Here is a 20,291-nt window from a genome sequence, read left to right as displayed (position 1 = left end):
CACCAGAAAGTGCTTTGACCTTAGAACACCTAAGTCCATTTATTCTCCTCCACCTTTTGTGTTATTACTGTTACACATGCTAATTCTGTGTGTGTGTGTGTGTGTGTGTGTGTGTATTATTTATTTATTTGACAGAGAGACAGCAAGAGACGGAACACAGAGGAGTGGGAGAGGGAGAAGCAGGCTTCCCGCGGAGCAGGGAGCCCAACGTGGGGCTCGATCCCAGGACCCTGGGATCATGACCTGAGCCGAAGGCAGACGCTTAATGATTGAGCCACCCAGGCGCCCCTAATTCTGTATATATTTTAGACTCCCCAAGATATTAATTAGTGTTGTTTTGTTCGGTCAAATCACATTTCTATTTACTCACGTTAACCTTTCTGTTGCTCTCATTTTTTGTCTTAGGATCATTTTTCTTCTACCTGAAAAACTCATTTCTATACACATACCCACATATATGTGACCTATATATAGCACTTCAGTCAAGATAAAGGGTATTTCTATCTCCCCAGAAATTTCTCTTATATCTCTATGCAGTCAGTTTCTCCTGTCTTCCCACCCCCCACCACCCCAGGAAACCACTGCTCTGATTTCAGGGTCAGATTTCTAGAATTATATGATTGGAATCATATATTATATACTCTTTTCAGTCTGGTTTTTCTTATGCAGCATAATAGCTGTGATGTTCATGTTGTATTTCATTCATATCTCTTATTGAATTGTGCTCTACGGTATGAACATACCCCAATTTGTTGATCAGTTCACCTACAGTTGGCCTCTGTGGGAGTCACAAGCTACTGTATCACAGCCAGAAGTAGAAGAAACTTGTTTAAAAAAAAGTCAAGGCGCCTGCGTGGCGCAGTTGGTTAAGTGACTGCCTTCAACTCAGGTCATGATCCCGGAGTCCTGGGATCGAGTCCCGCATCGGGCTCCTGGCTCAACGGGGAGCCTGCTTCTCCCTCTGACCCTCTTCCCCCTCATGCTGTTTCTCTCTCTCTTTCTCTCTCTCAAATAAATAAATAAATAAAATCTTAAAAAAATAAAAATAAAAAATAAACACAAAATTGTCAGAACCTCTGAATCTTTTCAGAAGGCAGATTTCTAGAACAGGAAATATTTGCAGAAGGCCGATTTCTAGAATGAGAAGTTACTAAATCGAACTTTTCACAGGCTCTTGATACATACTGTTAAATGGGTTCCCAGATGGTCTTCACCAGGATACATTCCTACCCACAGTGTCCGAAAGTCCCTATCTCACTATACTATCAGTAGCATTTTTGACAAAAAATTGTTCTTTTAATCTTTTCCGCATGCAAAGCTTGGATTTGTTATCTGATAGTTGAAAGGAATCGTATGCCGACTATAGACCAGTAGGTGCCATACTTCTTTCCTTTCTGAGTTCACAGAACTGTCTGTGATCTCACCTCTTTAACTACCTGCCTCAGTGACTTTCTGAGAAATGAATCTGAAAAGCCAATTCAGAGTCCTTCCTGGCATCAGTCTTTTAGGTGGCGGTGGGGACGGGGCAGGAGCTGTGATGTCTTCCTACCCCGGCTTCTAGTTGTTGCTCTGGAGCTACACCATCCAACACAGTAGTCGCGGGCTGCAGGTGGTTGTAGAGCACCTGACGTGGGGCTGGTCCAATTCGAGAGCTGCTGTAAGTATAAAATGCACACTGGATGTCAGAGCCTTAGTATGAAAAAAATGAATGTAAGACATTTCATTTAATTCTGTATTGATTACATACTGAAATAAGATATTTAATATACTGGGTTAAGGCATTATGAAAATTAATTTCATTTCTCTTTTATTACTGTGGCTACTAGAAAATCTTAGATTACACACATGGCTTGAATTTTGTTTCTATTCAGCAGTCTGTTCTATAGTCTTACGGAGTTTCTCTCTCCTGTCTCTACTTCTTTTTTCCTCCGAATGCCTGCCCTCTTGTTTTCTTCAGAGAAGCTTCCCTGAGCCTTTTTTTGGAAGCTCTGCAGACTTTATATTTAGTTCAGAAGATCATATTGCAAGATGGGACCTAGGCACAGATCTCCATAAGGAGCCTGAGGTGGTGGATTGAACCTGGGATTCGGTTACCTGGGGACTAAACCTCTCTGAGGGCAGATCAGAAAACCCGGAAGAAGAGGAGGGGTTGGGGGTGCCATGTAACCCCTCAGCTCCCCAGGGGCTCCCTGCCCACCAATAGGCTCTACCCCCACTTGCCTTTGTCTGAAAGATGGCTTTAGGTGGTAGACCAGCCCTCCCCTGACCTTTTCTGCTTCATTTCTCTGCTTCATCTTCCTCTTTTATTCTGTGATGGGTCTTGTTTTCTGGCCATCTCCACTGGCTTAATGGGGTTTGTTTGGTGGTTTCGTGGCCTTTCCTCACCAGGATTTCCACCTGCAGTCCTCTCTGCTCTACGCCACTGCCGCGGGGGAGCTCCAGCCACTGGAGCAGGTCCAGCTCACTAAACCTGACTCTGGCCCAACCTTGCTCTTCCTGTCTGCCTGGACGTGACAACTGGACCGTCTTCACTAGCCAGACCCACCTTTTACCAGGTGAAGACCGTAATGGATCCCCTGTGAGAGCCAGGAGATCCCCAGTTCGGTTTGGTATTTTGGTTACCAGATGCCCATGAAGTGCATTTCTCTACAGTGCCCCAGGATATAGATTTGGTCTACCCTTGGATTCTGTTTACCAGGCCAGGTTCAGCCTTCTGTTTCCTCTTCCACCATCCACACCTTAAGTTCCCACTGAATTGAGCTCATTCTGCAAACCTGATTAAATCTCCACCAACCGGGGCTTTGGAAATTACAGAACAGCCTCCTTGCTAGCTGGCTGACATGTGATTTGTTGCTTTGCTTAGGTGGCCGTATATCAGGGCATGGAAGTTTCTGCCTTGGATGGCAAGAGGAGGAGATGTCTGCGGGGTTACCATGGGCAGGCTGAGGGGCAAAATCACTGATTTTGTGTGAATCACAGGCTCAGAAGAGACACGAGCTGTGAGTAAAATGGGACGGACGTGGACTAGGTCTGAACAGATGAAACGTAACACCCATTCCCAGCCTTCTTCCGGCACGGCAGCTACGCCTGCCCAACGCTGACTCATGAAGTAGGCAGGCAGCTCTCTTTCCAGTTCTCGCAGATGAAGGATCAGCGCAAAGAAAGTCTCGCTTTTGTGCTATTATGTCTTTAACACCCTCAAATGCTCCTGCGAGCAAACAGGCCTCAGACCTCGGATCTTCCCATGCAGGACTGTTGAGGTGGAATACAATAGCATAATTTTATTTCCAGCAAATTTATTTTTGTGTTACTTTCTATTTATTGAAATGATAGTTTTCATTTATAATGGTAATATAATATTTCCTTTAAAATTAATCTGAGTTTTAAAATAGTCAATTTATGGGGATTAAGGAGTGCACTTGCTGTGATGAGCACAGGGGAATCACTAGAGTGTCCATCTGAGGTTAATATAACACTGTGTGTTAACTATACTAGAACTAAAACAAATGAAAAACAAAATAAATAAATAAAACAGTCCATCTAAAGCACAAAGTTAAGCAAATAAAGTACAGCTAGGACTCAGTTATAACCAAAAATAGATATATATATAAGTGAATATGTTGCCCGAATGACATTTAGAAAACATTGTCCTGAAGGAAGAAGGTACAGAGAAGACTTCAATGTCCTAGAGTTCTGGATTTAAAACTATCCCGTCATCAATTTCATTTGTTCGTTCACCATTCATTACAATAGTATTTTCAAAGAAACCTGTCTTTTTTTTTTTTTTTTGATTTTGCAGATTCCGGGAAGAAATTGAAAACTGAAGATTTCAGAAGAGGAAGTTGTTTTAAAGTATTTTGATTTACTTCAAAGAATAATGCCAGAAACTTAAAAAAGTATCATTAACCCCTAATTTAATTTAATATTACCCACCGGTATCCCTTCAGGGAACCAGTTTTCTAAGCCGTGGATCCGAAAATTGGTCATACAGTTGACCACAGTGGAAAAGACTGAATTAACATCTAAGGGGCAAGTATACATCTAGTACAGTAGTAACTAACCAGTCATTTCCATCACTGAAAGTTCTTTTCAGTAAGGGTGTCCCGCCCTCCCGCTGCTTAGAGAGTTAAATTGTGCTATCTCTTGCTCAGTCACTCAGGTTATAAAAGGAAAGTTATTGTGTGGGGTCCCATTGAGAAATCTCTGTAAGGCTTGCAAAGTTTAGGAAATTGATAGATAAAAGAAGGAAAAATGGATGTGTGTAAAGACCAGGAGACTCATCTGTGACTTGGGGGCGGAAATCCAGAACCGCTGGACTTGACTGTTAACAGATGTGGGCTTATAAGAGCTACAGTAATGACACTGACAGGGTTTAGAAGTCTATCATTTTGGGGGCGGCGGGGCTCAACGAAAAAGTTTAAGCACTATCTCTCTGGAATGTGAGTTTTCCTACCTTGATGAGGCACTAAGTGGCCTGTTCAAGGCCTTCTACTTCCAAGACAGTGACCCAATTTATATATACAAGGATGAGTGGAGAAGTGGTGGAAGGGTCTTTCGGGACAAGAAAGGGAATCAGTGCAATTTGGGGGTAGGGCAGATGAACCCAAATGAGTTTTTAATACACAAATAAAACGGCTTGGGTCCCCGTTTCTACCCAGATAGGAAGTTCAGCAGGTACATGAGATTTTCAAGGATTTCCAGGGAGATGGCTTTTCCTGGTCATCTGCCACTTGGAAGTCCAAGTCCCCTTCCCTCCTGTCCTCCCTCTGCCCCGCTGAGGGGTGTCATGTGTGTCACTCCACACATGGCCATTGTTCCTCCTTCGTTCCCCACGGTGCCTGGTATGTGGCAGACTTTGCTGGAGGTGTGAGGATCACTGGAGCAGTGGTGCAGCAGGGCTACAGAACAACCCGGAACGGGCAAGAGTGATGGCAACATCCCTGTTCCCAGCTTCTTGGGCTCTGGCTGCCAGAGGAGACTTCATGCTGGCTGTCTCCCTCCTTGGGCCATTTTGGGCTCAGACCTTCTCTCCCACCAACCCTCAACGCCCCCCACAACCAATCATGGTTCCTTTGCTCCCAATTCTGGATGCTCCCACTTCCTTTTTATGGAAAATAATATACCTTTTATCTCTATCCCAGGCTGGGATTGAGGCACGCTTTTTTTATTATTATTATTTAAAAGATAAGAAGTTTTGCTATACAAAAGGTTGTCTACCTCTGGTCACCCTCCCTAGGCATGTGACCCACAAGCAGAAACAATTCAATTATGATTTTTTCTTTAATATATCTCAGATCACCATCTTTTTTTTAATTTATTTTTTCATTAATTTTTTTGAGAGGGGGAGGGGCAGAGGGAGAGGGAGAGAGAAAATCTCAAGCAGACTCTATCGCAAGCACAGAGCCCGAAATGGGGCTCAATCTCACGATTGTGGGATCATGACCTGAGCCAAAGTGAAGAGTCCCATGCTTAACTGACTGAGCCATGCCGGCGCCCCTCATATCACCATCTTAAGCATGACTCCTCCTGCTGAAGTACAGAAATTCCAGGACCAAAGAGAAGGGGAGGGATATTTCCCATAGCTTTTGCTTCATTGGTGATTTCGTTTGTCTCTTCAGGGGCGGCACAGAGAGAGAAGGCAGGCGCCCTGGATCCTGATTGCCCTGCCAGGAAGACACATGTAGCCAAAGATGAATTTGGGCAAAGTAGTCGCTTGCTCCTTTAGCCATGGAAAAGCAGGGACAGAGTGAGATGGGGATAATCCCATCAGAGTCTCACTCCCATATTAAATTGTTGAAAATCAACCGGGAACTTCTGGTCACTCACATCCGCAACACTCAGTGTCTGGTGGACAACTTGCTGAAGAACGAATACTTCTCTTCTGAAGATGCGGAGATCGTGTGTGCCTGCCCCACGCAGCCCGACAAGGTGCCAGTGACAGGGGCTGGCGTTGATGGACTGTGTGTCTCGGTCGCTGAAAGGGGCCTCTCCCAGTGACCTGAGTGAGGACCTCTGGGCGTTTGGCACATTGGCGGGATTTCCCGTTGGGGTCATTTATAGGACAGAAACACTTGGGTTATCAGCTTATGACACAATTACGTATTTTACTTCTGTGCTTGTGGGGAGAGCAGACTCCGCTTACCTCACTGCCCTCCTTGCTACGTGTATTGCTTTCCAAGCCAGTTGTTTTCAATCCACTTTTGACGGGGGGGTGTGGGGGGAAGGAAATGACCATCGAACACTAGCAGTGATGTTCATTCAGTGCCTTTAACCTCCAGACAGCTGCTCACCGCTGGGTGAGACTCTAGAGAATGGCCTTTCTCCACTTTAGGAGCAAATGCATCCCAGGCTGGGTCCACAGTAAAGACTTTTCCACCCTCCACTGTGGGAAGTCCTAACGGCCCTTAATTTCCTTTCAGCTTTGTGTCCTCTCCTGAAAAATAGAATTGGCAAGACCCAAACCTCTTTGGTTGGAGGCGTGACAGAACTTGTTTGTAATGGGATCGTGCCAGGCTCCGGGGAAACCAGAGGATTTCTGGGGCTGGGGGGGAGATAGTAGCTGACTTGTGTGGTTGCCCCCGCCCTGCATTTTTAATAATACAAAAAGCCTTTTTTAGGGTATAACTTAGATGGGGCCCTGTGAGCCCCTTGCTGTGTGGCCCAGCACCTGCCTCATGCCACCTGTGCCGTAACTTTGTCCCAGCAGCACTCGTTACCGGCCAACAGCAGCGTGAGCTTAAGACGGACAGGAGACACAGGGAGGATTCCAGGGGTGGGCACAGCTCTCGTTTTTGAGTCTGACCTTTTCACTTTGAGGTTCATGGAAGCCTCCCGGCTTCTTAGAGCTGTGTGGTTTAATTTCTTACTACGGGGTGGGGGGGGTCCCCTTCACAGATACTAGGTCTTCAACAGGTAGCATCTTACACTGCTGGGTGGACGGTCAAGCTCCAGGCTGTCGTAGGAGCTTGGAGCCCTGCATGTGAGTTTTTCTGGTAGGAGGACTCCCCAGGCACTAGCTCACCACCCCTCATGCTTATGCCGCCACCAGGTCCGCAAAATTCTGGACCTGGTACAGAGCAAGGGCGAGGAGGTGTCCGAGTTCTTCCTCTACGTGCTCCAGCGACTCGCAGATGCTTATGTGGATCTCAGGCCTTGGCTGTCGGAGACTGGCTTCTCCCCCTCCGAGCTCATTCAGAGCAAAGTTGTCGTCAACACCGACCCAGGTATGAGTCCGCCCCGGGGAGGACTGCAGACGCCCAGCAAAGCCCTGGGGTTTGGAAATGCTATGGCATGTGGGCTCAGCAGGGCATGAACGTGTGGCCCACTGTGGCCCTCCACCTCAGGCAGTAGGCCCAGTGCTATGTTCCCCGTCATCCAAGGGCCGCCCCCGGGGCTGAACTGAGCACATATAGCTAGTCTGACTTATAAAGAGGCCTGTGAAAGTGTGGGAAGGGCCTCTCTTCTGACTTCCTGCTTGCTTCCCATTCAGACACATATAGACATTTTAATGGTTGCACAAATTCAAGGTTGCATTTTTTTCCTTTTAAAAATCATTCCAGATTTTATCCTAGGCAAACTATTCTGCTATCTCCCCTAGTGGCCAGTCCTGATTTCCCAAGCACAGTGGGACTGCATTAGTTAATCAATTCGTTTAACGAGTATTGATGGTGTCCCTACTATGTGCCAAGGCAGGGTGCTGGATGCCAGGGGTACAATGGGGAGCAGACCGGATATGGTTCCGGCTCTCAGGGAGCTCGGAGGCCAGTGCGGGAGGCCCAATAGCAAATGGTCGCAGGAATGTGTGATGGCACGTGGTGACCAGGACGAAAGGAGTCCAGGCTGCTATGAGCGCACGTAACTGGGGCCATGATCTGGTCTGGGCGCCGGGGAGCCTTCTTTCCATGTCTGAGTGCTCTCTAGTTTGAGTTACTTGCTGGCAGTATACCAGCAAAGGTCCCCAACTCTGATGTTTAAAGGATCCAGTGTGACCTTGAACACAGAAACAGAGGACAGTGTCCCAGACAATCAGGGGTGTTTGGGGGAAACCAGGCCAACGAGCAGGGTCAGGGCCCAGCTCTGCTGTGGCCGCTGTTAGCTTCTTACTTTTCCTGCCCCTTCCCGGTTCAGTCTGCTTCCTCCTCCGGGAGCAAAGGAAAATGTTCCTGCCCGTGATCGTTCTTTCAAAAAGACGTCTCCGCTGGTTCCTTTAGCCAACTACTTCAGTAGCTTTTAAAATATAAGTCACTCTACAAAGCCAGATGTGAAAGATTCCATCTTGTGTGATTCTATTTATACGAAATGTCCAGAAAAGGCAAATTAATAGAGACAGAAAGATTGGCAGTTGCTTAGGGCCAGGGACAGAGATTGGCTAGAAGTGGGCTTATGATGGAGAGGTTTTAGAACTGGATTATAGTGATGTTTGCATAACTTTGTAAATTTACTAAAAGTTATTGAATAGTCCACAATGCCTATTGTAAAATATGTGAATTTGTGGTATATAAATTATGCCTACTAAAAAGATGTAAGAAGTAAAATTCACAAATTTTAAGCAGACAACCAAGTTGGACTGAGTTGATGGGGAAGAGGTTATAGATGAATTTGGAAATGGGCATGTGTGTCTCATTTTTGTTAACTGAATTATAATTAAAATCCCAAAAGTATTTTAAAGGAATTTATGGAACAGCCTTTTGTCTGGGGAAGGACCACCTCCCTCTCCGTGTAAGCCCCGCCTCTAGCTCAGGTTTGCTGAGCTCCAGGCCCATGTGAGCATGTTACCCTGTCTGCTCCCCTGGGGGCAGGTGCTAAGTCAGTGACCCCCAGGTATGGGCTGGGGGCCTGGGGCTGGTGTGCTCTGTGCTGTTGAACAAGGTTTTTATCTTAGTTTACTCTCTTTTTATGCTTTGGCACAGCTCATTTGTAATCCAGATTAATGTCAAATGGTGTATCTTCTTGCTCAAAGTTTTGGTATTTAGTTTTGAGACTTCCCGTTGTTTTCAGAGCCATGTGATAAGCAAAAGAAAGTTTAGGGCAATTTCTTCCCCAACAATACAAGTTTCCAGCTCCTGGGCAGCTCAGTCCCGGGAGCCCGTGGCCCTTGATCTTGGGGGTGGTGAGTTGGAGCTCCACGCTGGGTGTAGAGATGCCTTAAATAAATACATACACTTCTTTAAAAAGCGTTTCACTGGGACCTGGCTGTCCTCCGTCCCCCACCCTCTAGTGAGCAGGTACACGGAGAAGCTGCGACAGCAACTGGGCCATGACTCCAAGTTCGTGCTGTGCTATGCGCAGAAGGAGGAGCTGCTGCTGGAGGAGATGTACACCGACACCATCGTGGAGCTGGTGGGCTTCAGGAACGAGAGCCTGGGCCCACTGGGCAGCCTGGCCTGCCTCCTGGACCACTGCACCGGCGTCCTCAGCGAGCAGGGCGAGACCATCTTCATCTGCGGGGACGCGGGCGTGGGCAAGTCCATGCTGCTGCAGCGGCTGCAGAGCCTGTGGGCCTCGGGGCTGCTGGACGCCGAGTTCAAGTTCTTCTTCCACTTCCGCTGCCGAGTGTTCAGCTGCTTCAAGGAGGGCGACACGCTGTGCCTGCGGGACCTGCTCTTCAAGCATTACTGCTACCCAGAGCAGGACCCCGACGAGGTGTTCGCCTTCCTGCTGCGCTTCCCCCAGACGGCCCTCTTCACCTTCGACGGCCTGGACGAGCTGCACTCGGACTTCGACCTGAGCAGTGCACCAGACACCTGCTCCCCGTGGGAGCCCGCCCACCCACTGCTCCTGCTGGCCAACCTGCTCAGCGGGAAGCTGCTCAAGGGGGCCTGCAAGCTGCTCACGGCCCGCACAGGCATCGAGATCCCGCGTCAGCTCCTCCGCAAGAAGGTGCTTCTGCGGGGCTTCGCCCCCAGCCACCTGCGCGCCTACACGCAGAAGGTGTTCCCCGACCGTGTGGTGCGGGAGCGCCTGCTGGCCCAGCTGGAGGCCAACCCCAACCTCTGCAGCCTGTGTGCCGTGCCCCTCTTCTGCTGGATCATCTTCCGCTGTTTCCAGCACTTCGGCAGTGTTTGGGAGGGCTCTGCGCAGCTGCCCGACTGCACGGTGACCCTGACTGATGTCTTCCTGCTTGTGACCGAGGTCCACCTGAACAGGACTCAGCCCACCAGCCTGGTGCAGCGGAACACGCGCAGCCAGACCGAGACGTTCCGCGCTGGCCACGGCGCCCTGCGCTCGTTGGGGCAGGTGGCCCACTGGGGCATGGAGAAGAACCTCTTTGTCTTTGGCCCGGAGGAGGTGCAGGCGGCTGAGATGCAGGAGGCGGAGCTGCAGCTGGGCTTCCTGCGGGCTGTGCCCGAGCAGGGCCTGGGCGGCGACCAGCAGTCCTATGAGTTCTTCCACCTCACCCTCCAGGCCTTCTTTACCGCCTTCTTTCTCGTCATGGACGACAAGGTGGGCACTCAGCAGCTGCTCAGGTTCTTCCAGGAGTGGGCACCTCCTGGGGGGGCAGGAGGCCAGTCCTGCTACCCCCCCTTTCTCCCCTTCCAGTGCCTGAAGGGCAGTGGCCTGGCAGGGGAGGACCCCTTCAAGAACAAGGATCACTTTCAGTTCACTAACCTCTTCCTGTGCGGGCTGTTGTCCAAGGCCAAGCAGAAACTCCTGCAGCACCTGGTGCCCGCCGCGGCCCTGCGGAGAAAGCGCAAGGCCCTGTGGGCACACCTGTTGGCCAGCCTGCAGACCCACCTGAAGAACCTGCCCCGAGTGCAGTCGGGGGGCTTCAACCAGGTACAGGCCATGCCCACCTTCCTCTGGATGCTGCGCTGCATCTACGAGACCCAGAGCGAGAAGGTGGGGCGGCTGGCGGCCAAGGGCATCTGCGCCAACTACCTCAAGCTGACCTACTGCAACGCGTGCTCGGCCGACTGCAGCGCCCTCTCCTTCGTCCTGCACCACTTCCGGAAGCGGCTTGCCCTTGACCTAGACAACAACAATCTCAACGACTACGGCGTGCAGGAGCTGCAGCCCTGCTTCAGCCGCCTCACCGTCATCAGGTAAGGATGCTGGGCACAGGGAGCAGCCAGTGGGGCCAGGACGTGCCTCGAGGCGTAGGAGCTCCTGACTTACCCTGGCACTCATGACCACTGGTCCTGGAACACCCGGACCTGTTCTGTTGCAGGATGGTAGAGGGCAAGGAGCACAGCTTCTGTGGCAGGAGGCCCCGGCTGGGTGTCCTTGAATGAGTTGCTTAACCTCTCTGATATCTCGTCTGGCTAAGGGAGTTGCTGGTATCCTAGCAGTTACAGTAGTAACAGCCCGCATTATTGAGAACGGGTGAAGTGCATTTCAGATTTTACGTGAGTGAATCTTCCACCCTATATATGGTAGGCACTCTTGTCTTCATTTGGCAAATGAGGAAGTGGAGGCACAGAGATGTTCTCGAGGGCACACGGCAGGGCCACGATGGAACCAGAATCATAAAGAACCAACCTTTTGAGATTCATGGGAGGCTCAGAGATGGCCCGTGAACGGTTTCTGGCACGTGGGAGCTTTTGTGATTGCAGAAAAAGCAGACTCTGTGTGCTTTTCGGCCTCAATTACTTTCCGTGATCAAAGCCAGCAGCCTTGAGCTGCCAGGGATCCTAGTACAGAGTGCTGACTCTTGAGGGGTTTCCTGTTTGATGGTTTAGAGGAAAGAGAGGCCAGTCTGCTTTCTTCTGTTAGCATTTCCTCTATAAAATACACCTTGTAAATCTCTGTGAGGGTTTCAGTTCTCATAACTTGGCTCATGCATTTCTGAGGAGCAGAGGGGATTTGGAATGGATCCTGGGTGCCTGTAACACCAGTGCCACGGTGTACATTATGTGGGGGATGGTGGGGTGCAGGGAGCCCAAGGCTGCCCTGGACTGCTCTCTGTGCTCTCAGCCTGGGGTGCACTCACACTCCAGGCCCCCAGTGCTCATCTCACGAGATGGGGCACACCAAGGTGGTGCTCCTGCCCCAGGCAGCTGTCCTTGGGTGACATTTTCCTCCACACCAGTAAAGGAGAGAGCAGGAGGAAATGGGCAACTCCAGAGAAGCATTTTGAGCTCCTTGAGACCATCAGTTAGGGTTAATTTTGACTGAGAGTTAGTGAAAGCTTAGATAGGTTACAAGCTTGTCTCCCATGGAAAAGTCCAGAGGAGGGCAGTTCAGGGCTGCTATGGTGCCTCCATGACCCTCAGGAGCCCAGGCTCTCTTCTGCTTTGCAGTGGCCCTGCTACCCTCACTACCTGATTTCCACCTCTTGGCCCAAGATGGCTGCTCATTTCCAGCCATTCAGTTGACATTCCAGCCACCAGGAAGAAGAAAGGGCAAAGAAGGACAAACCTCATTCTTTTAAGAAGACTTCTCAGCTATTGCTAATGAGACTTCTGCTTAGATTTCCCAGGGCAGAACTTAATCCCATGTGCCCAGTTAAAGAAATGGAGGATTCTCCTTCTAAGGAAGCACAGATACTGGATGTGACTAGTAGCCTCTACCACCCTGAGGCGGCCACGCAGTGTGTGTACGCTCTGTGCCCCAGCACCAAAGTGGGCACCATGGGAGGAGGGGTCCTGAGTATTGGACCTGATCATTTTGATGTGGCCTGAAAATCTAACTTTTACTTGTTCAGTCTTTCATTTATTTTTTTTTAAAGATTTATTTATTTATTTATTTGAAAGAGAGAGAGAGAGCACATGAGATGGGGGAGGATCAGAGGGAGAAGCAGACTCCCTGCTGAGCAGGGAGCCCGACGCGGGACTTGATCCCGGGACTCCAGGATCATGACCTGAGCTGAAGGCAATCGCTTAGCCAACTGAGCCACCCAGGCGCCCCAGCCTTTCATTTATTACAGAGGTCAGCTTGTGGGCCCAGGTTGGCCCAGGGCTTGTGTTTGTAAATAAAGTTTTATTGGAACACAGCCACACCCATTTGTTTACATATCAGCTGCTTCACACTACGGAGTCAAGTAGTTGCAATAGAGACCACACAGCCCTCAGACCCTAAAATATTTGCTCTCTGGCCCTTTAGAAAGAAGTTTGCTGACCCTTGGATTATTATCTCACCCACCCCTGATAGCTCACTCTCATCCATCCCAGAGCCTTACTGTGTCCTTCAGCCTCACCTAAATAATGGGGTGGAGGGTTGAAAAAATCAGGGTAGTTTGTTATACAGATTACTTGGTAGTAAAAGCATTTCACATTTTAGCCACATCAAGATACCCTGTTAGTATGGGGATTGTGCAGAACAATTCTAGCGCGTGGCTGGTCCTTGTGCAGGAGACCACCACCATCCTGAAGGCTCTCTTTTCTTGCCCCCTCTGTGGATGGGGAGGCTGTCGGCATAGTGGCTGAGACCGTTCTCTATTTTCTGCCTTTTGCAGGACACACACTATCTCTGGCCCCACTTGCAAGACGGGGGAGCGTTCCCTCGTCCAGCTTTTCATCACTAGAAGCAGCTCCGCGCGGTTCCAAATCCCACGGCCGCTGCTATGCAATGAGAACCACAGAGAGGGCCTGGCTGACACGAGGCCACCCACAAATGACGGATGTCAGAGCTGGCTGGCCTCCCGTGTCCTTTATGTGTCCCTCTAGCCCTCCTGTTGGGTCGGGGCTGTGCCGTGCCTACTGACCGGCGGGTTCTGTGTGGGTCTGTCGGCCCCACGACAACTGGGCTTTTTAGGAGCTATTTGGCTGACTGCTCTGGCCACCCTCTCAGGGGGTGTTTCTGGGGGGGGGGGAGGGGGGGAGAAACTTCAGGACCTACAGGCTCCTGGGTCCTTGTGGCATTGATGCTGCTTCATAGTGAGCAGCTGCCATGATTTGTAACTTTCTTTGCTGTTTCGTTTCAGACTCAGTGTAAACCAGATCACAGACAGCGGGGTAAAGGTGCTATATGAAGAGCTGACCAAATACAAAATTCTGACCTTCTTAGGGTATGTATTCCTGAACAGTGCCAGGCCAGGGATGTAGCAATAAAACAGAGGAGTGGGGAACTGCCATTCGTGTGGGTCGCTGGACGGTTGGGATGATGGCCGAGGCACCAGGAAGGTCCCGAACGGGGAGCCGGGAGTCCTGGGTCCTGCTCTTGGCTCGACCAGCAGCCCACTCTTTGAGCAAGTCAGGAAATGTGGCAGAGCTGCAGCCTTTTCACTTGTGTATTGGGATCTTAACATAGGCAAGTGTTTGACGGGTGGTGGTTGGGGGCTGCTGAGGGAATAGCTGGGGATATTTTTTTTTTTTAAGATTTATTTATTTGAGGGAGACTGAGCTGAGTGGAGGGAGGGGCAGAGGGAGAGAGAGAATCTTAAGCAGACTCCCCACTGAGAGTGGAGCCCGACATAGGGCTCGATCCCAGGACCCTGAGATCATGACCCGAGCCGAAATCAAGAGTCGGATGCTTAACCAGCAAGCCACCCAGGCACCCCGGGGCTATGTTTCATAAATGCTAGATACTGTTTACGCATTAGATTCACCACTGTGGGCCCATGATCTCTCATCCAGAGCCCTGAGGGCCAGACACCAATCAGAATTCAGTGTACGTGCTGTATTGTGATGATAATGACCAGTGAGGTCAAGGGCATTCACCCTGGTTTCAAATACTTTAATATTTCTGCAGCAAAATGTATGAATAGTCGAAGCAGTTAGGATAAAGACCACGAATGGCGCCACATCAGGGGCCAGAATGGTTGTGAAAAGCTTTGGGTTTTCAGAGCCTCTGGGAGTTGGAGTGTGAGCGCTGGTGGCCTCTGCTGACTGAGCTGCAGCCTGTCGGCAGCCCCTGGGCCTCCCCTCCCTCCGCGGTGGAGCGAGGCCCTGGAAGCACACGATCGCAGGCTGCCGTTCGGCTCGGGAGCTGTGTGTGACTGAGGGACACTTGAAACCCGTCTAGTTACCACCTTCAGCTTCTCTCTGCCTTCTTGCTGAATTGGTGTCGGGGGTAAAATGACTAACAGGGAGCAGTGAGGAGGTTCCAACACTCAAACATTTTCCCCTCAAGATGCTGCTTGTAACCTCAATCGAACAATACCCATCACGTGCCGCCGGTTGCGCACGCAGGCTTGGGGGTCATCACACGCAATTGTCCTGATGCCCCTGTGGGGGAGCCGTGATTGCTGCTCCTTATTACAGATGCTGAGCAGAGGCCGGGCCCGTGGCAGAGCTGGCTCTGAACCCGGCCTGCGAGACCCCAGAGCTCCAGACTACTCTCCGTGTGTCCTTCCTCTCTCCTTTCAGCCCAGACTTTAGAAATCGGCATCCAGCACATACCCATTTTAAAAATGGTCATTAAGATGACACTGGGACACAGGAATAAAAAGCACAGAGTAAGGAATATAGTTAATGATATTGTTTTGTTTTTCAATAGAAATATTTTAATTTAAATTCAATTAATTAATATATATATATAATATAATGTATTATTGGTTTCAGAGGTAGAGGTCAGTGATTCATCAGCCTTATGTAGTACCCAGTGCTCATTACCTCACATGCTTTAATGCCCATCACCCAGCCACCCCATCCCCCCGCCACCCCATCCCCCCACCCCTCTCCCCTCCAGCAGCCCTCAGTTTGTTTCCTGTGATTAAGAGTCTCTTATGGTTCGTCTCCCTCTCTGATTCTGTCTTGTTTTATTTTTCCCTCCCTTCCCCTATGCTCCTCTGTTTAGTTTCTTAAATTCCACATACTAGTGAGGTCATATGATACTTGTCTTTCTCTGCCTGACTTATTTCGCTCAGCATAATACCCTCTAGTTCCATCCACGTTGTTGCAAACGGCAAGATTTCATTTTGTGATGGCTGCATAATATTCCATTGTGTATATATACCACATCTTCTTTATCCATTCATCTGTCGATGGGCATCTTGGCTCTTTCCACAGTTTGATTATTGTGGACATTGCTGCTATAAATATTGGGGTGCAGGTGCCCCTTCGAATCACTACATTCGTATCTTCGGGGTAAATACCCAGTAGTGCAATTGCTGGGTCTTAGGATAGCTCTATTTTCCACTTTTTTGAGGAACCTCCGTACTGTTTTCCAGAGTGGTGCACCAGCTTGCATTCCCACCAACAGTGTAGGAGGGTTCCCCTGGTCAGTGATATTGTAAGAGCATCCTATGGTGACGGATGGTAGCTACACTTGTAGTGAACATAGCATAACTTATAAACTTGTGGATTCACTATGTTGTACACCTGAAACTAATGTAACACTGTGTCAACTATACTTAAAAAAAAAAAAGCTGAGGTTGGGATCCTAAAGTCTCATGCTGTGCTTTCTCTCGAAGCCTGTACAACAACCAGATCACTGACGTTGGAGCCAGGTACATCGCCAGAATCCTGGACGAGTGCAAAGGCCTCACACACCTGAAGTAAGTGGGGGGTAGGCGTGGCAGGTTATTCAGTAGCCTCTGTGGTCACCCCTTCATTATGCAAACAGTATAAATGTCACCATAAAGAGCACTCGCCCTAAAGCCTTCTGCTTGCCCAGAGCCATACTGATCAAGTGAGACCTGTGTGTGGAAGGTAAGCTGTCCGCACAGAGGAATCATGGCCTAAGGGGGAGGCTCGAGTTTCCGCAGGGCCAGGGGAGGGTCTGGCTTCTGGTTCACGGACAGGGCCTTTCTGCTGGGTCCTCACATGGTGGAAAAGGAGGCAAGGGAGCTCGGTGGTGGGGGGGGAAGGGGCTCTTATAAATCACTGATCTCATTCACGACAGCTCCGCCCTCACGATCTAATCACCTCCAAGGGCCCTGCCTCCTAATACCATCACCTGAGGGGTTAGAGTTTCAGCATATGGATTTTGGGGGGACACAAACATTATGGTTGCCAGGAAGAGCTGGATCGTTGGGCCTGTCCCAGACATGCTCTGCCAGAGATGACCAAGCTCCGGGCTCAGAGGAGCCCCTGGTGCTGCCCAGGTGACAGAACGCACACCTTGGTCACTTGCAGCTGAGGCGGGAACCTCCCGGGTCTGCTGAGGGAAATGAGGGACACACCGAAGGCCATTTAAAGAACCCCCGGGAAAGCTTGGGTCCCTAAGTTTCGTCAGAGACATCGACCAGTGTCCTGGAGAGGATTCTGACGGCTCTCTCTAGGGCGGTGGGGCCTTCCTTGTGAGGAAGCCAGGGGCATGGGCGCCGCAGGTCCCAGGAGAGCGGGTGACGAGGAGCTGACAGTGGGGTCCCCCCACTGCTGGGGGCTGACCTGTGCACGGCTCTCTCTACAGACTGGGGCAGAACAAAATAACGAGTGAAGGAGGAAGGTGCCTCGCCCTGGCTGTGAAGAACAGCAAATCGATCTTTGAGATCGGGTGAGTGGAGGCGAGCGCGCGTGTGCACGCACGTGCAAGTGTGAGTGTGTGAGATACACGCTGCTCGGCGTTCGAGCGTGCCACTGCTGTTCTCTGATGTAAATATACCCAAGCCTCAGGCCGGACTGCAGCTTCCCTTGTGCACACTTACTTCATTCATGTAAAAGTCCGTTATTCTCACCGCCAGCGAACAGAGGGAGCCGTTCTAGCCTATGGGGTAACTTTCCACAGGCAGATGGTCTTCATCTTAGCAATGTTCTATACTCCCTGGAGGCTTTTTTTTTTCTTTTTTTTTTAAAGATTTTATTTCAAGGGTGCCTGGGTGGCTCAGTTGGTTAAGCAACTGCCTTCGGCTCAGGTCATGATCCTGGAGTCCCGGGATCGAGTCCCACATCAGGCTCCCTACTCGGCGAGGAGCCTGCTTCTCCCTCTAACCCTCCCCCCTCTCGTGTACTCTCTCTCTCTCTCATTCTCACTCTCTCAAAATAAATAAATAAATCTTAAAAAAAAGATTTTATTTATTTATTTGACAGAGCACAAGCAGGGGGAGGGGCAGGCAGAGGCAGAGGGAGAAGCAGGCTCCCCGTGGAGCAGGGAGCCCGATGCGGGGCTCAATCCCAGAACCCCGGGATCATGACCTGAGCTGAAAGCAGACGCTTAACCCACTGAGCCACCCAGGCGCTGAGGCCATTTTTTTTTAATTCGTTTTTTTTTTTATTTTTTTTTAATTGTGGTAAAATACATATAAAAAGTTACCATCTTCACCATCTGTAGGGATACAGTTCAGGGGCGATATGCATCCTCATCGTTGTGCAACCATCACCACTGTCCATCTCCATAATTCTTTTCATCTTGCAAAAATCTCTCTCCCCATTCCCAGATAACTCCCGTCCTCCCTCCCTCCAGCCCCCCCCCACCACCCTCCGACTTCCTGTCCCTGTGACTTTGCCTTCAATAGGTACCTCACAGAAGCGGCACCATACACTATTTGTGTCTTTGTGCCCGGCTTACTTCACTTGGCCCAGGGTTCTCAAGGCTCATCCACGCTGTAGCTTGTGTTGGAATTTCCTTCCTTTTTAAGGCTAAGTAACAAACAGTCCACTGTATGTATGCGCCACATTTTGTCCGTTCGTCTGTCAGTGGACACTTGGGCACCTTCTGCATTTTGGCTCTCGTGGGTAGTGCTGCTAGGAACATGGGTGTACAAGGATCTCTTGGATTTCTTTTGGCTGTATACCCAGAAGTGGAGTTGTTGGATCAGCTGGTAAGTCTATTTTTAGGTTTTTGAGGAAATGCCACACTGTTTCCCACAGCAGCCGCACTGCATTACATGCGCACCCGCAGTGCAAAAGGGTTCCGGATTGTCCACATCCTTGCCAACGCTTGTTATTCTCTGTTCTTTTGGTAGTAACCATCCTAACAGGTATGAGGTGATATCTCATTGTGGTTTTGATTCTGGAGGCTTCTTCAACCTTTTTGTATTGTTATAATTTTTATATTATTATAAAAGAAACAGATAATTTTACAAAATTGATTTTATGAAAAATATACTAAAAATCATCTCAAATATTATCAACATTTGAAGTCAGTTAAACTTTCTTGCTCTCACATGCAGGTGTGTGCTCTATTTTTTTTTTTAAGATTTTATTTATTTGACAGAGAGGGAGTACAAGCAGGGGAGGGGCAGAGGGAGAAGCAGGCTCCCCACTGAGCAGGGAGCCCAATGCGGGGCTCGATCCCAGGACCCTGGGATCATGACCTGAGCCGAAGGCAGATCTATTTTTTTTTTAATATAGTAAAGGTCAAACTGTATGTACAGAATTTTATTCTTTTTCATTTAATCTCATATCACAAGTAGTTTTCCACTCTATTAAAAATTTGATACCATTCAACCATATAGTACACATACCTTTTTTTTGTAGTTTCAATTTTTTATTTAAATTCCAGTTAGTTAACATATAGTATATTAGTTTCAGGAGTAGAATTTACAACACCCGGTGCTTATCACAAGTGCCCTCCTTAAAGCCCACCCCCCGTCTAGCCCATCCTCTCCCCCCTGCACCTCCCTCCAGCAAACCGAGGTTTGTTCTCTGTAGTTAAGAGTCTGTTTTATGGTTTACCACTCTCCCTCGCCCATGTTCATTTATTTTGTTTCTTAAATTCCACATATGAGTGAAATCATATGGTATTTATCTTTCTCTGACTTATTTCACTTAGCATTATACTCATTAGCTCCATCCACATTGTTGCAAATGGCAAGATTTCATTCTTTTTGATGGCTGAATAATACTCCACTGTGTGTGTGTGTGTGTGTGTGTGTGTGTGTGTGTGTGTGTGTGTGCGCGCGCGCGCGCGGGTGCCCGCGCACACACACAACATCTTCTTTATCCATTCATCCATCAGTGGACATTTGGTCTCTCTCCATAGCTTGGCCATTGTAGATAATGCTGCCATAAACATTGGGGTGCATGTGTCCCTTTGAATCAGTGTTTTTATATCCTTTGGATAAATACCTAGTAGTGTAATTGCTGGACCACAGGGTAGTTCTATTTTTAACTTTTTGAGGACCCTCCATACTGTTTTCCAGAGTGGCTGCACCAGTTTGCATTCCCACCAAGAGTGTAAGAGGGTTCCCCTTTCTCCACATCCTCCTCGAATACACATACTTTTTAGGCAAAACACTGAGAACTCATTGCAGGGCTCTAGCATCTCCAGGAGCATGGTGGCGGGTCGCTGGTGCAGTGAGAGCCCATTGCCCAGGCGGTGCCAGGTCTGCTGTGCGTGGGCCGGGCACACAGTGCTCTCCACCTATTAAAAATAGGTGTCACTTGCTGTAGGCCAGGCGCTATTCTAAGTGCTCTGCATATATTAATTTAATCCCCACAATAACTCTAGGGGGAATGTTCTTATTAGCCCCATTTTACAGATGAGGAGACTAAGTTCCAAGAGATAATGTAATTCACATAATCTTAAAT

At 49.2% G+C, this 20,291-nt stretch overlaps 1 protein-coding gene across 6 annotated transcripts in view; it reads left to right on the top strand.

The window, feature by feature from the left end:
• Positions 1–20,291, top strand: part of NOD1 (nucleotide binding oligomerization domain containing 1) — a 63,109-nt gene that overhangs the window by 16,452 nt on the left and 26,366 nt on the right. Inside the window, exons 1-9 of one of the 6 annotated variants that reach the window (XM_073899019.1) lie at positions 2,082–2,555; positions 2,653–2,999; positions 3,800–3,852; positions 5,619–5,928; positions 7,049–7,223; positions 9,218–11,042; positions 13,862–13,945; positions 16,292–16,375; positions 17,233–17,316. In XM_073899019.1, the coding sequence (XP_073755120.1) occupies positions 5,728–5,928; positions 7,049–7,223; positions 9,218–11,042; positions 13,862–13,945; positions 16,292–16,375; positions 17,233–17,316 (2,453 nt within the window). In that variant the 5' untranslated portion in view covers positions 2,082–2,555; positions 2,653–2,999; positions 3,800–3,852; positions 5,619–5,727. Of the gene's footprint in view, positions 1–2,078; positions 3,000–3,799; positions 3,853–5,618; positions 5,929–7,048; positions 7,224–9,217; positions 11,043–13,861; positions 13,946–16,291; positions 16,376–17,232; positions 17,317–20,291 lie in introns of those variants that run through there. The other 5 variants (XM_073899022.1, XM_025873096.2, XM_025873095.2 and 2 more) reach the window with 5 other exon arrangements.

Source organism: Callorhinus ursinus, unplaced genomic scaffold (assembly GCF_003265705.2).
Source record: "Callorhinus ursinus isolate GAN/ISIS: 27379988/994484 unplaced genomic scaffold, GSC_fseal_2.0 scaffold12, whole genome shotgun sequence".
NCBI classification, from domain to species: Eukaryota; Metazoa; Chordata; class Mammalia; order Carnivora; family Otariidae; genus Callorhinus; species Callorhinus ursinus.
Note: the sequence above shows the minus strand (reverse complement) of the source record. Positions and strands in the feature narration are given on the sequence as shown.